This window comes from Magnolia sinica, chromosome 7 (genome assembly GCF_029962835.1).
Source record: "Magnolia sinica isolate HGM2019 chromosome 7, MsV1, whole genome shotgun sequence".
In the NCBI taxonomy this organism is placed as follows: Eukaryota; Viridiplantae; Streptophyta; class Magnoliopsida; order Magnoliales; family Magnoliaceae; genus Magnolia; species Magnolia sinica.
In genome coordinates this window covers 10,737,270-10,750,241 of record NC_080579.1, presented here as the reverse complement: position 1 = coordinate 10,750,241, position 12,972 = coordinate 10,737,270, and the positions used below count along the sequence as shown (strand labels likewise).

Below are 12,972 nucleotides of genomic sequence, written 5' to 3'. Positions count from 1 at the left end.
TTCATAAAATGATTAGTACTCAGTACAATGCTCAGACTAGGGTCCTCTGCAGCAACAATGGCGGAGAATATATGAGCTCTGAATTTCAGTAATATTTGAAAGCCCATGGTACCATTCATCAAACTTTGTGTCCTAATACACCCCAACAAAATGAGGTGGCTGAAAGAAAAAATCGTCACTTGTTGGAGGTTGTCCGTGCTTCATTGATAGAAACCCATATGCCGTTAACCTATTGGGAAGAAGCACTTGCCTCTGCAGGATACTTAATCAACCGGGTACCTTCTAACAATATTCCTTTCCAAACGCCATCCTAAGCTCTTGCTGACACAGTTGATGACCCAACCACCCCAAACGTCCCTCTATATGTCTTTGGGTGTGTAACATTCGTGCACCTTCATAAGCATCAACGCAATAAGTTGCAATCCTGAGTGTTACGATGTGTCTTTCTTAGGTATGCTACTCATCAAAAGGGGTATCGTTACTATCACCCTCCCACTCAACGAATGTTTATTACACCGGATGTAGTTTTTCATGAAGATTCCATGTATTTTTTTCTATGCCTGAACTCCAGGGGGAATATCAGAAGGAAGTTCAGACTCTAGACTATGATGTTCGTATTTCTAGAGAAGTTCTACCTGGTAACCAAGATGACACATGGCCGGTCATTCAAGAAGTGAGTGATTTGGATTCAAGTGGTGATACACACTCCGAAACTGAAGTTATGGCACCTTCGTGCGAATCCCCCACACCACTTGCACCTAAGTCACCACCACACCCATAGCTTGCTGAGGATGATCCTTATCTTGTGTCTGAACTTGAGAGAAAGCAACTGCCACAATGTCAAACTAGAGGTATCCCCAAACCCACATATGAACCCAAACTTTCCAGTAAAGTCAAATATCCTATGAGTCATTATGTGTCTAACCATCATTTGTTTGAATCAAATCAGTTATTTGTAAATTAATTATCTACTGTATCTATTCCTAATAGTGTGCAGGAAGCCTTAGCCGATCCGAGGTGGAGAGCCGCCATGAATGAGGAGGTAGAATCCTTGTTAAAAATTAAAACTTGGGAACTTGTTGATTATCTAACGGGAAAGAGACCAGTTGGATGTCGATGAATTTTTACTGTGAAGTATAAAGTAGAAAGTACTATTGAACGCTTTAAGGCGAGACTGGTGGCCAAAGGATACACCTAAACCTATGGGATTGATTATGCAGAGACATTTGCACCTGTAACTAAAATCAACGCAGTTTGTGTCTTGTTGTCTCTAACTGCAAACTTGGATTGACCATTACAATAATTTGATGTAAAGAACACCTTTCTCCATGGCGAGTTGTTCGAAGAAGTGTACATGGATCTCCTACTAGGATGCATGATACCAGAAATGCACAATCAAAAGGTGTGTAGATTAAAGAAATCATTGTATGGGCTGAAACAATCTCCAAGAGCATGGTTCGGAGGATTCACAAAGTCTATAAGAGCCTTTAGCTACCATCAGAGTAATTCAGACCACACCTTGTTCCTGAAGAAGCGGTAAGGTAAGATCACTGCACTCATTGTATATGTGGATGATATGGTAGTCACAGGAAATGACTCTTAAGAAAGGAAAAATCTACAGAGTTACTTGTCCAGAGAATTTGAAATGAAAGATCTTGGTTCATTGAAAATTTTCCTTGGAATCAAAGTGTCTCGATCTGATAAAGGTATCTTTCTGTCTCAAAGGAAATATACCTTAGATTTATTACAAAAAACTGGTATGTCAACGTGTCAACCAGTTGATACACTAATGGAAGAAGGTTTGAAGTTATGTGTTGAGAATGATCAGGTACCGGTGGATAAATGAAGATACCAGAGACTTATAAGAAGATTGATGTATTTATCTCACACTAGGCCAGACCTTGCCTATGCGTTGAGTATTGTCAGCCAATTTATGCACAATCCTGGAGAGCAGCATATGATTACAATTATGTGCATTTTGAGGTATCTAAAGGCTGCTCCTGGAAAGAGAATTTTATTCAGTAAAAATGTAGATTGTCAGAATATAGATGCATATACTTATGCAAACTGGGCCGGAGCAATAGATAACATGCGATCTACTTCAGGATACTTCACCTTTGTAGGTAGTAACCTTGTTACATGGAGAAGTAAAAAATAGAATGTTGTTACACGTTCTAGTGCGGAGGTTGAATTAAGAGGTATGACACTTGGAATTTGTGAAGTGTTATGGCTACGACTTCTCTTAAGGAATTTGGGCTATCCTCTTAGGTAGCCAATTCGACTGTATTGTGACAATAAGGCAGCATGTGACATTGCCCATAATCCGGTTCAACATGACCGCACAAAGCACGTGGATGACACAGGGGAGGACGTGAGGTCGAGCACCGTTTTTCTCAAGAGGATAACTATTCCGAATCCACGGAACTTCTCTGGACTCCTCACAGAGACTTCTCGAATCCACGAGGAAAGAAAGCAGAAAATAGAAATAAAATCTAATAAATTCGAAATTGATTGATGAATAATTAAAAACGAGTTCACAACCCTTTAAATAAGGGTACCAAGCAATGGGAAAGAAATCAAAATCAAACTACAACTCAAACTCCTAGAATCCGCAACTTACTATAAATAGTAAACTTACTATTTATAAACGGTCCTGATGTCTACTAGTGTGCAAGGTTTTCGGCCAAAAATAGTAAGTGTCCTATTTGGCTTCACCAAACCATTCTCCTAATTATTCTAAGCTCTTTTCATGTTGGGCACAACTCCTAATGCCCGGCGGATGAAGAGTTATAATCAAACTAAAACTTACTATTTAAAGTAAAAATAAAATTAAAACAGGAAAACGACCGTCGATCAAGGGGTTTTTCACAATTCTGGGCTGCGCAACCCGTCGTAGCTGGGTCAGTTGGCTAAAGTAGCTCGTTCTACCCCAAAATCATATATTTTACGTCAGATAACTCATTCCGGATTGCGAGATACGCCCGATCTAAGGTCCGATGGTCCGGATCACTTCTGTCGTCGACCGGGCCTTTTTTGGTCTATCTTGGCCATGAAACTGTCCGCGACCCACTCTACATCAGTGGAGGTATACAGATTCTTCATTAAGGAGAAGTTGGATGCAAAAATTGTGGAGCTACCTAAGATTCGATCAGAGGACCAGTTGACTGATATCCTCACTAAAGCTGTTTCAAATCGAGCGTTCTCAACATCTTTGAACAAGTTGGGCATGTGTGACATCTATGCACCAACTTGAGGGGGAGTGTTGAAATACTGTAATTATTAGATCCCTTCTAGCGAGAATGTGACTGTACATAAGGAGTGAGCAGATCCCTTATTAGAATAGCTTGATTGTAGATCCATAGCTTGATTATAAGATCCGTAGCGTGAATGTAGGATCTACACCAATGATCTATATATGTACATGTACCAATCTATTGAAATATATGAGAATGAATTTTAAGAGTTGGATAGTTATTTGAGTCATTTAATGACTTAGGAAAACAATCTCGACTCTTTAAAAGTTAGTGGTAAGTGATATTGACTGTCAATGACACTGGACAACAATTTATACTATTTAAATGTTGGTGGCCAATTACCTGGACTATTCAAAAGTTACTAGCAATGATTTGGACCATTTGATGACCTTGAAGAATGATTTATGTTATCGAGTGCCTTTAATTTGGTGCAGTGTTGTTCGGTTGATCGAGGAATTCTTGAATCAACTAAAGCACTGTAATGTTCCCAGTCGATTGAGATCAGTTTTGGTTGATTGAGAGACTCTATTAATGTCTTAGTCAACCAAAAATGGGACCGACTGAAATGTATAAGTGTGGATTTTTTATTTCTAATTTTGTACAAAAGTATATAAATAGGCTTTTAATTATGCAATTAAGGTAAAACGAAAGGACCTTAGCACATTTTCAAGGGTTTTGAGGGATGAGCTAGGTTTCTCATCTGTAAGTTGTTCCATCCCTTGTAACTTTATGATTATAATGGATTAGTTGTTGCTTGGTGTCATGGTTTTTTTCCGCAAGGGTTTTTTCACATAAAATTAATGTGTTCTCTATAGTTGTTTGATTTTTTTTTCCGATTGCATTGCGTGATTTTGTCTAAGGTTACTTCCATGTCGGAGAAGTCGTGTCAGGGCTTGTCATGCCTCAACAAGTGATATCATAGAGAATGTTGGGTTTTCAGATAGAATTTGATACATTGCATTGATGAGATTGAATGTGAAGTTCGAGACAGATAAATTCATAGGTAAAAATAATTTCAAATTATGGAGGTTTAAGATGAAAACCTTCTTAATTCAGCAAGGGCTACATCAAACACTCCAAGGCAGAGTGAAACGTCTTTAATCGATAAAAGAAAGAATTTGGATGAACTTGATCGGAGGGTGATTAGCGCGATTCAATTGTGCTTGGCTGGTGAAGTCCTTTATAATGTCATTAATGAGACGACTACCACGGGCTTATGGGCGAAATTGGAGAGCATCTAATGACGAAGTCACTCTCTAATCGTCTATATTTGAAGAGACAATTGTACAATATGAAGATGGCGGAAGGGTCGAATCTCTCTAAGCACATTAATACCTTCAATAAACTTATTTGCATGTTGATAAGCGTGGATGTGAAGATTGATGAAGAAGATAAAGTCCTAATTTTGTTGATGTCTCTTTTAGATTCCTATAAGTATTTGTTAGATACTCTGTGTCCTGGTAGTGATACCTTGGACCTTGATACCATTATCTCATCACTTCAACCGAAGCAGTTAAGAATGAATAACGGTGGGGAAGGTATTTCTACGGGTGCATTGGTTACTAAGGGAAGATCGTCTGAGGGAGAGAATGGGAAGTTGCGATTGAGGTCTAAATCGAAGGGCAAAGAGAAGTTGAAGTGTTGGAATTGTGGTGGGATAAGACATGAAGAACGACTATACAAATCCCAAGATCTGGAAGGAGAATAAATCAAATGATTTGCCAAAGGAGGCCAATTCAGAGGAATCCAGCGAAGGCACGAGTGATTATGATATATTGTCTGTGTCCAAGGTCAGACACTTGTATAATGAGTAGATTTTGGATACAGGGGCATCGTACCACATGTGCCCTCATCGAAGTTGGTTTACCATATACAACGATTATGATAGTGACTTAGTTCTTATAGGCAATGATCATGCTTGTAAGATGATAATAATTGGTTCGATTCACATCAGAATGTATGATGGGGTAGAGCGTACTCTGACTGATGTGATGCGTGTTCCGAATTTAAAGAAGAATCTGATATCTTTAAGAACTCTTGAGGCACTTAGATGAAATTCGTCGCCTACGAAGGTGTCCTAAAACTTTTAAAAGAGGCACTTACTGTTATGAAGGCACATAAGAGTAGAAGCCTTTATAGGTTGATTGAGAGCACTTTATCGTGTGGAGTTGCAATGTTTATATGAGAATCTACGTCAGCACGTGGGTGGCATGCACGCCTAGGCCACACGAGTGAGTGCAGTATGGAGGTATTTCTTGATCATTTTTTGATTCCTAACTTTTAAATTTTTGATTTAAATATATGTGAGCACTGTATATTCGGAAAACAATTAAGGTTGAGTTTTAAAATTGAAAAATATATTATTAAATGATAGCTTGATTATGTGTATTCGGATGTGTGGGGGCCATCGTCCATTGTCTCTGAAGGAGGGTCGTCATTCTTTATTACATTCATTAACAACTTATCTTTGAAAATGTTTGGGTTTCTTTCATGAAGCATAAATCTAATATTTTCACCACTTTTAAAGCATGGAAGGTAATAGTGAAAAATAGAAGAGTGAAAGTTAAAAATTCTAAAGACAAATAACAATGGAGGATTTATTGTAAAGAATTTAATCAGTATTTTAAAGACGAGAGATCGTGAAGCATAACATAGTGAGGCATACACTATAGCAGAATGGTGTGGTTGAATGCATAAATCAGACTCTTTAGAAAGAACCCAAAGTATGTTGAGTAATGTTGGGTTGGGCAATGAGCTATGGGTTGAGGCCATTAAGGAGATATGAGCTGAGCCTGTTAATATAGCTTGCGATTTAGTAAATCGATGTTCGTTTACATTGATTGATTGTAAATTTTCAGAGTAAGTATGAAGTGGTCAGGAAGTTGATTGCTTGGGGCTGTACATATTTGGTTGTGAGGCTTACTATCATGTACCATCAATTGAGAAAGATAAAGGTGAAAAAGGTACTTTTGTTGGCTATTATGATGGCGTGAAAGGATATAGAATATATGACCGTATTTCACGCAAGATTGTATTTAGTTGGGACGTCAAAATCGATGAGGGTTTCTTGTTTTGCAAGAATGAGTACAAGAAAATAGAAAAAATGATTGTTGATATTGAAACAAATAAAGTTGAAACACTTAAAAAAGTTGAGCCGCAGACAGAAGTACAAGAAGAGGGGATGCCACCACTTGTCAAGAGAAATCCACCAAGAAATCACAGAGTACCGTTGAGATATAAGGATTACTCAAATATTGCGTTTGCGCTCATTATGGATTATAGAGATTCGTCTACATTCCAAAAAATATTAAAAGACATGCTGAGAAATGGATGACGGTGATACATGATGAGATGGACTCTCTATACAAGAACGAAAAGTGGGAATAGGTGGAGCTATCCATTGGGTGAAAAGCGATTAGGTGCAAGTGGATTTTTCATATGAAACTGGATAGATAAAAGGTAAGATTGGTAGCCAAGAGCTATGCTAAAAAAGAAGGTGTTAACTTCAGTGAGATATTCGTGCCTGTGGTCAAGCAAGTATCTATTAGATTCATATTGATGTTGTTTGTCTAATATAATTTAAAATTAGAATAGTTGGATGTGAAAACTGTTTTTCTACATGGAAAACTAGAAGAGCAAGAACTAATGAAGCAACCTGAAGGGTTTAAGGTTGAGAGAGCAAAGAATAAAATTTGCATGTTAGAGAGGTTGTTGTATGACCTAACATAGTCGCCTAGGTAGTAGTATAAAAAGTTTAATTCTTTCATATTGAGCCAGTGATTTATGAAAAGTGAGATTGATTGTTGTGTCTACTTTAGATCACTGAGTGATGCAGAATTCATTATTTTGGTATCGTATATTGATGATATGCTTATCGCCAGTTATAACATATCGAAAACTTATTTATCTAGTATATTCGAGATGAAAGATCTGGGAGCTATAAAAAGGATTCTCAGTATCGAATTATACAAAGATAAGGAAATGAGTATGTTGTGTTTGTCATAGGAATAGTATCTTGAGAAGGTCTTGGTCAAGTTTGGACTTGAAGATGCTAAATCGGTTAGCACACCCCATGCTTCTTGCTAAATTGGTTAGCACACCTCATGCTTCTTACTTTCGATTTTCTTTGGAACAATGTCCTGCATCATATGAAGAAAAATGGTGTATATCGCATGTAACCTACTCGAGTACAGTTAACAGTCTTATGTACACCATGGTCTGTATTAGACCAGATATATACATGTCAAACCTTGATAAGCAACATTGAGAAGCAGTGGAATAGTTATTTTTTTATATACGAAGTACGACGGATTATGTCTTAACAATAAAAAATATGAGGAGAGACTTGTAGGCCATGTGGATGTGGATTATGCTGGTAATATGGACAATATAAGGTTGACTTCTAGTTACTCGTTTGTATTAACGGGTGGAGTAATCAGTTAGATGTTGACGCTTCAGTCTGTGATTGCTCTTTCCACAACCAAAGTAGAATATATAGTAGTAATGGAAGGATTCAATTAAGTTATTTGGTTGAAAGGTATGATAAATGAGTTACGGCTTCAGCAGAAAGTTGTGCCTGTGCATTGCGACAGTGAAAGTGTGATAAATTTGGAAAGGAACTTGGTGTACCATTCTTAAATTGAATGCATTGATGTTCGTCATCATTTTATTTGACAGATGCTAGAGGAAGACGATGCTACTTTTGGGAAGATTCACACTAGTGAGAATCCGATAGACATGCTTACGAAGGTGGTTCTTACAGATAATTTCAAGTTTTGATTGACTTCTCCAAGCTTGACAAAGAAAAAACGAAGACGGAGTGTGCATGAAAAATGACAATGATGATGCTATATGAAGGAGAGTAGAAATGGTGATAACAAATTGGAATAGTGAAGCTAGAGGATTAAAGACATGGTGGAGATTGTTGATAGAGTGTCTTTAATTTGGTGTAGTGTGGTTCGGTAGACCGATGAATTCTTGGGTCGACCGTGGTGTGATATTCGTAGTTGACTAAGATTTGAGAGACTCTATTGATGTCTTGGTCGGCCAAAGGTGCGATTGAATGAAATGTGTAAGTACATATATATTTTTTAAAATTTTTTAATGCATATAAAAATATATAAAAAGGTTTTTAATTACGCAATTAGGGTAGAACAAAAGAAACTTAGAATGTTTTCAAGGGTTTTGTTGAAGAAGTTAGGGTTTCTCATCTGTAAATAGTTCAATCTTTTGTAACTTTCTAATTATGGTGGATTGTTCGTCGCTTAGTGCCATAGTTTTTTTCTGCAAGAGTTTTCGCATGTAAAATTCGTGTTTTCCGTGGTTGTTGGAATTGTTTTACTTTTCCACATTCCATCTAAGGTTGCTTCTCTCTCTCTCTCTCTCTCTCCCAAAAATAAATAAAATAGAATTTGGACTATTTAAAGTCTTGTCCCATCAATCTATATGGGTAATAATTTTGGACCACAATATTTTCTACTAAAAAGTTATTGGCCAACGAAATATACCATCATTAACCTGTGCAATGATATAAAACTAGAGTTGGGCACAAGCTGACCTGATCCGGCGGATTCAACCCGATCCGGACTGATCTAAACCGAACCAAACCGAAGGCCTACATCGGTGCAGATCGAGTGGGATCAGTCAGATTCGACCGTTCATCAGATCGAGTTCGATCGTGGTCAATCCTGGTCAATCTGGACCGATCCGAACCAAAATCTGAACCGAATGTATCTGATCCGATCCGATCTGGATCTATTATTTTTTAAATATTTTTACCCTAAGTATATATAATTTTTAACTTTTTAATATAATAAAATGATCTATAAAAATAGATGGACGACATGGATGAAATAACTATATCATGCTGGGGTCCACATAGCACTGACTACCAAGCATGGGCCACATGGCTGGTAGTAGCGGGAGCAACCAATCCATCTCCTCCTCGATCATCTCAACAGGCGCATCGAGCACCGTTTTTGACTTAGAAATCGGATTGCGTTACTCAGTACGCTTTTGTTATACTGAGTAAACTATGTTGGGCCCACTATGAATTCATGTTATTTATCCACACCGTCCATCAGCTTTTTTTATCTCATTTTAGCGATTGAGACCAAAATTGGAACATATACAAAGCTCAAGTGGGCCATGCCACAGGAAACAGTGGAAATAATGATTTCCACCATTGAAACCTTCCTAGGGCCCACAGTGACGTTTATTTGTCGTCCGACCTGTTCATAATATCAAAAGGACATGGATGAAGGGAAAACACAAATATCATCTAAATCCAAAACTTCTGTTGCCCCAAAGAAATTTTCAATGGTAGATGTTCAATTCACACTGTTTCGTGTGGTGTGGCCCATTTGAGCTTTGTATATAATTGATTTTTAGTACATGAAAACAAATTTAAATTATAAAAAGTATGGAAGGAGTGGATAAAATAAATACATCATGGTGGGACCCACATAGTTTACTATGTACACTTATGGTACTGAGTTACTCAGTACGCTGCACTTCTGACTTACTCCAGTCCTGACAGACGTGAGGAAGACGGATGGGCAGGTGTACCATGCTGTCTATGCACCAGCCGATGCATTGACGTCAGCAAGTTCTATGGGTCCCACGAGGTATGTATTATATCCAAACCATCCATCCATTTGGCGGGCTCGTCTTAAGGCTTGAGCCAAAAAATAAGACAGATCTAAAGATCAAGGGGACCACACTGCAAAAATCAGTGGGGGGTTGAACGTTTACCATTGAAACTCTTTGAGGGGTTATAGAAGTTTCGAATCAATATGAAATTTGTTTTTCCTCTTCATTCATGTAGTTGTGACCTAATTAACGGATTGGATGGAAAATAAACATTATGGTGGGCCCTACGAATTTTTTAATGGTAAAAATCATATTCTTTTATTTTTTAAAAAATAAAAAGTAGAGGCAAAAGAGCTACACCAGGCAGGAACATTTTCACCCGAAATCGTTAAACCGCTCAGTCGCTCGCACATGTTCGGAATTTGACTGTTCTAAGCCTGCCCCACGAATCCACAACTCTATTTCTGTCAATCCAATATAGAGAAAATTGTTCGAAGTTTAAACCCACTTGCAATTTCAAGAGATCTAGTTCCGACCAAGGCCAGAGAGCGAAATATCCCTAAACGACGGGAAAGGGATTTGAATCTCATCACACTTTCCGATTGCAAAATCTCACCAATCGACGGCTTGGATCTCATGGTAACACTATCCCGTCATCTCTCCAATCTTCATTGGTTCAAATCGCTGCAATGCATGTGTTCCTTCGTAGATTTTGAGCAGAAATGTGACGATTTCTACTGTCAGAAACCCTGGATTTGAGCCTAAGAAGCTTTGATTTTTAGATTTATGCTTTAAATTCGTGTCCTATGAGATGTTTTCTTCAATTTGGACTAAAACAGAAGACTCAATCCGAACCGTACCCATCCGAATCCAACTCGGTTTCCCTGACCGAGTCGGACTCAAATCGGATCAGGCTAGCACTTGATTGGATCGGATCGGATCGGATTGAGTCAGGCGACCCGGACTTAGTCCTGGATCGGATCAAGTTCAGGTCAGGCTATGGAAATTTCGGACCGAGTCGAGTTGAACCCAATCCGATCCGACTCTGGCTCAATGCCCAACTCTATATAGAACATTCTAAAGTCATTGGATTGGATACGGAACCCAAAAGAATCACAAGAGTCGACTAATATACCCTCTAATTGGAAGACTTTTGCTCATTGAATATTGGACTGTTGGTTGGATGTTTTCTAATTGTTCATATCTATCGTCCCAACTCCCATGTTCAGCGGCTACTATAATTTCACTGTGCAATCTCTGAGGTTTCACGGAATTGATGGAAGGCCCACAAGATGGATGGTTCAGATCTCTCACAGACATGCCATGTGCATATAGAAATAGGATGCTTCATGACTTGCATACACACAGATTCAAGGGATACTTACAGAGCACCTCCTGCAGCTGGACCAATTGCTTTGAAAATGGACATTATAGTCATGGAAAGTCCATTTGCAGCTCCTCTTTGATGTTGGGGCTGTCCTTGCAACATCATGTCAAATACAATCAAATCAGGCCCAGGCCCACCCCATTTACTAATTAGGCCCAAAAGTCAATTTCAGGCCCACCATAATGACCATAATTGGTCTGGGCTAGAGCCTTGCCTTAGGGCCCGTTTGGACGCAACTACCACAAAATGCAATTTCCCAGAACCAACGTTTTCATCGATTCACCAAAAACCAATTGCGCTTTGTCAGGCAATTTGAAAAGGGCGATTTCAGTTGGGTTTCTAAATGGGCCACAAAACCCTCGTTTTGATAAACAGGGTTTCATCTACAAACTGTTGTGTTCCAAACAGGCCCTTCATAGAATAGTTGTCTAATGTGGGCTTAAGCCCTGCCCTTTTTACATGGGCCTGAAATAATGTCCGTAAAGCCCGTGGGCTTTCAAGGGCCATTGATAGAAATATCATTTTGAGATGATTATAATTTCCAGCTAGAAAAGAGAAGGTAATGAAGATAAAACCAAAGAGGGGATGGAAGGAGTCATGCTCCCCTGCGCACCTACGCACGTGCGCACCTTTGCACACGTGTCATAGGTGTCTAATCTGAACAGTCCATGTGATGCGGAATCCCATGAAACCTCATGTGGCAAATTTTCACCCTTATCTAAAATTATGGTGGGCCATAGAAAAGAGAAATGCAAATCAAGGGAGGAAACTGTTTTCATCTTACATGGGCCATAAAAGTTTTAGGTCAAAGTAAAAGTTGGGTCCGGGGGGTTTCACGAGGTGTTGCTTCACATGAACGGTTCAGATTTTGGATCCACATCACGTAAGATGGGTTCTCAAAAAAGTTCGTACGTAGTACGTACGAACTGGTTCGCAGGTGAGCGTTTCCAGGGATGGAAGTTACCACAGCGTTGTTTTGCAGGAGGAATATTCCGGTCACAATAGTCACCTGACCACATTTAAAACAATGAAGTATGGTTACATGTATGTATGTACGGTTTAAGTATGATCAATCTAGACCATTGGATAGGAGGAATCCGTAGTTGATTATACATGGTCCCATTTTCACACAGATCAGACAATCACAACCGTTTAAATAAGGGCCTGTTGTATGGACGGTGACACTAACTTTACTCTTACAATCCATTTTCACACCCTTTACTCAATGTTTTGGTTATCCCATCATGGTTATCTTTTATCCAACAGTCTTCGTTGATACATGATGGGGCACGCCTAATGAAGGGCCTGGATCTTGCACAAATTGGGTGGCAGGGATGGGGCTCGCCTAATGAAGGGCCCAGCTCGGTCCTATTTGTTTTGGGTCATCAGGGCCGTCCATTGACAGCTAAAAGAGAAATTCAGTTAGAATTCGGACTTACAGAGAAAACGTTTTTCAACAGAGAAGCGAAATTTAGAACAATTGAAAGAGAGATCCCGGAGAGCAGAGCAATCAGGGGGTAACTCGACAGCAACGGTATAGATATAATCTGTAATTTGGTAGGATCAATGAGAAAATGTGAGGGTCCATATATCACATATGAAATGAATGGAGAGGATCGAATGCGGCACACGTGTGTAAGACTCAAGCTTCCCACTAGGTGGGCCCAATCAAACAAATACCAAGCTGGTACACGTGTGGCCCCTTGATGCCTATATATCCAACGAGGACTACTGGACAGT

The 12,972-nt window shown here is 39.0% G+C and overlaps 1 protein-coding gene across 1 annotated transcript in view; it reads right to left on the bottom strand.

Annotated features, from left to right (window-relative positions):
* The window catches only part of LOC131251961 (protein ZINC INDUCED FACILITATOR-LIKE 1-like), a 36,732-nt gene that overhangs the window by 7,970 nt on the left and 15,790 nt on the right, over positions 1-12,972 (bottom strand). The window contains exons 13-15 of the mRNA XM_058252940.1: positions 12,672-12,779; positions 12,197-12,241; positions 11,231-11,319 (exon numbers count right to left, since the gene is read on the bottom strand). Coding sequence (XP_058108923.1) covers positions 11,231-11,319; positions 12,197-12,241; positions 12,672-12,779 — 242 coding nt within the window. The remainder of the gene's footprint in view (positions 1-11,230; positions 11,320-12,196; positions 12,242-12,671; positions 12,780-12,972) is intronic.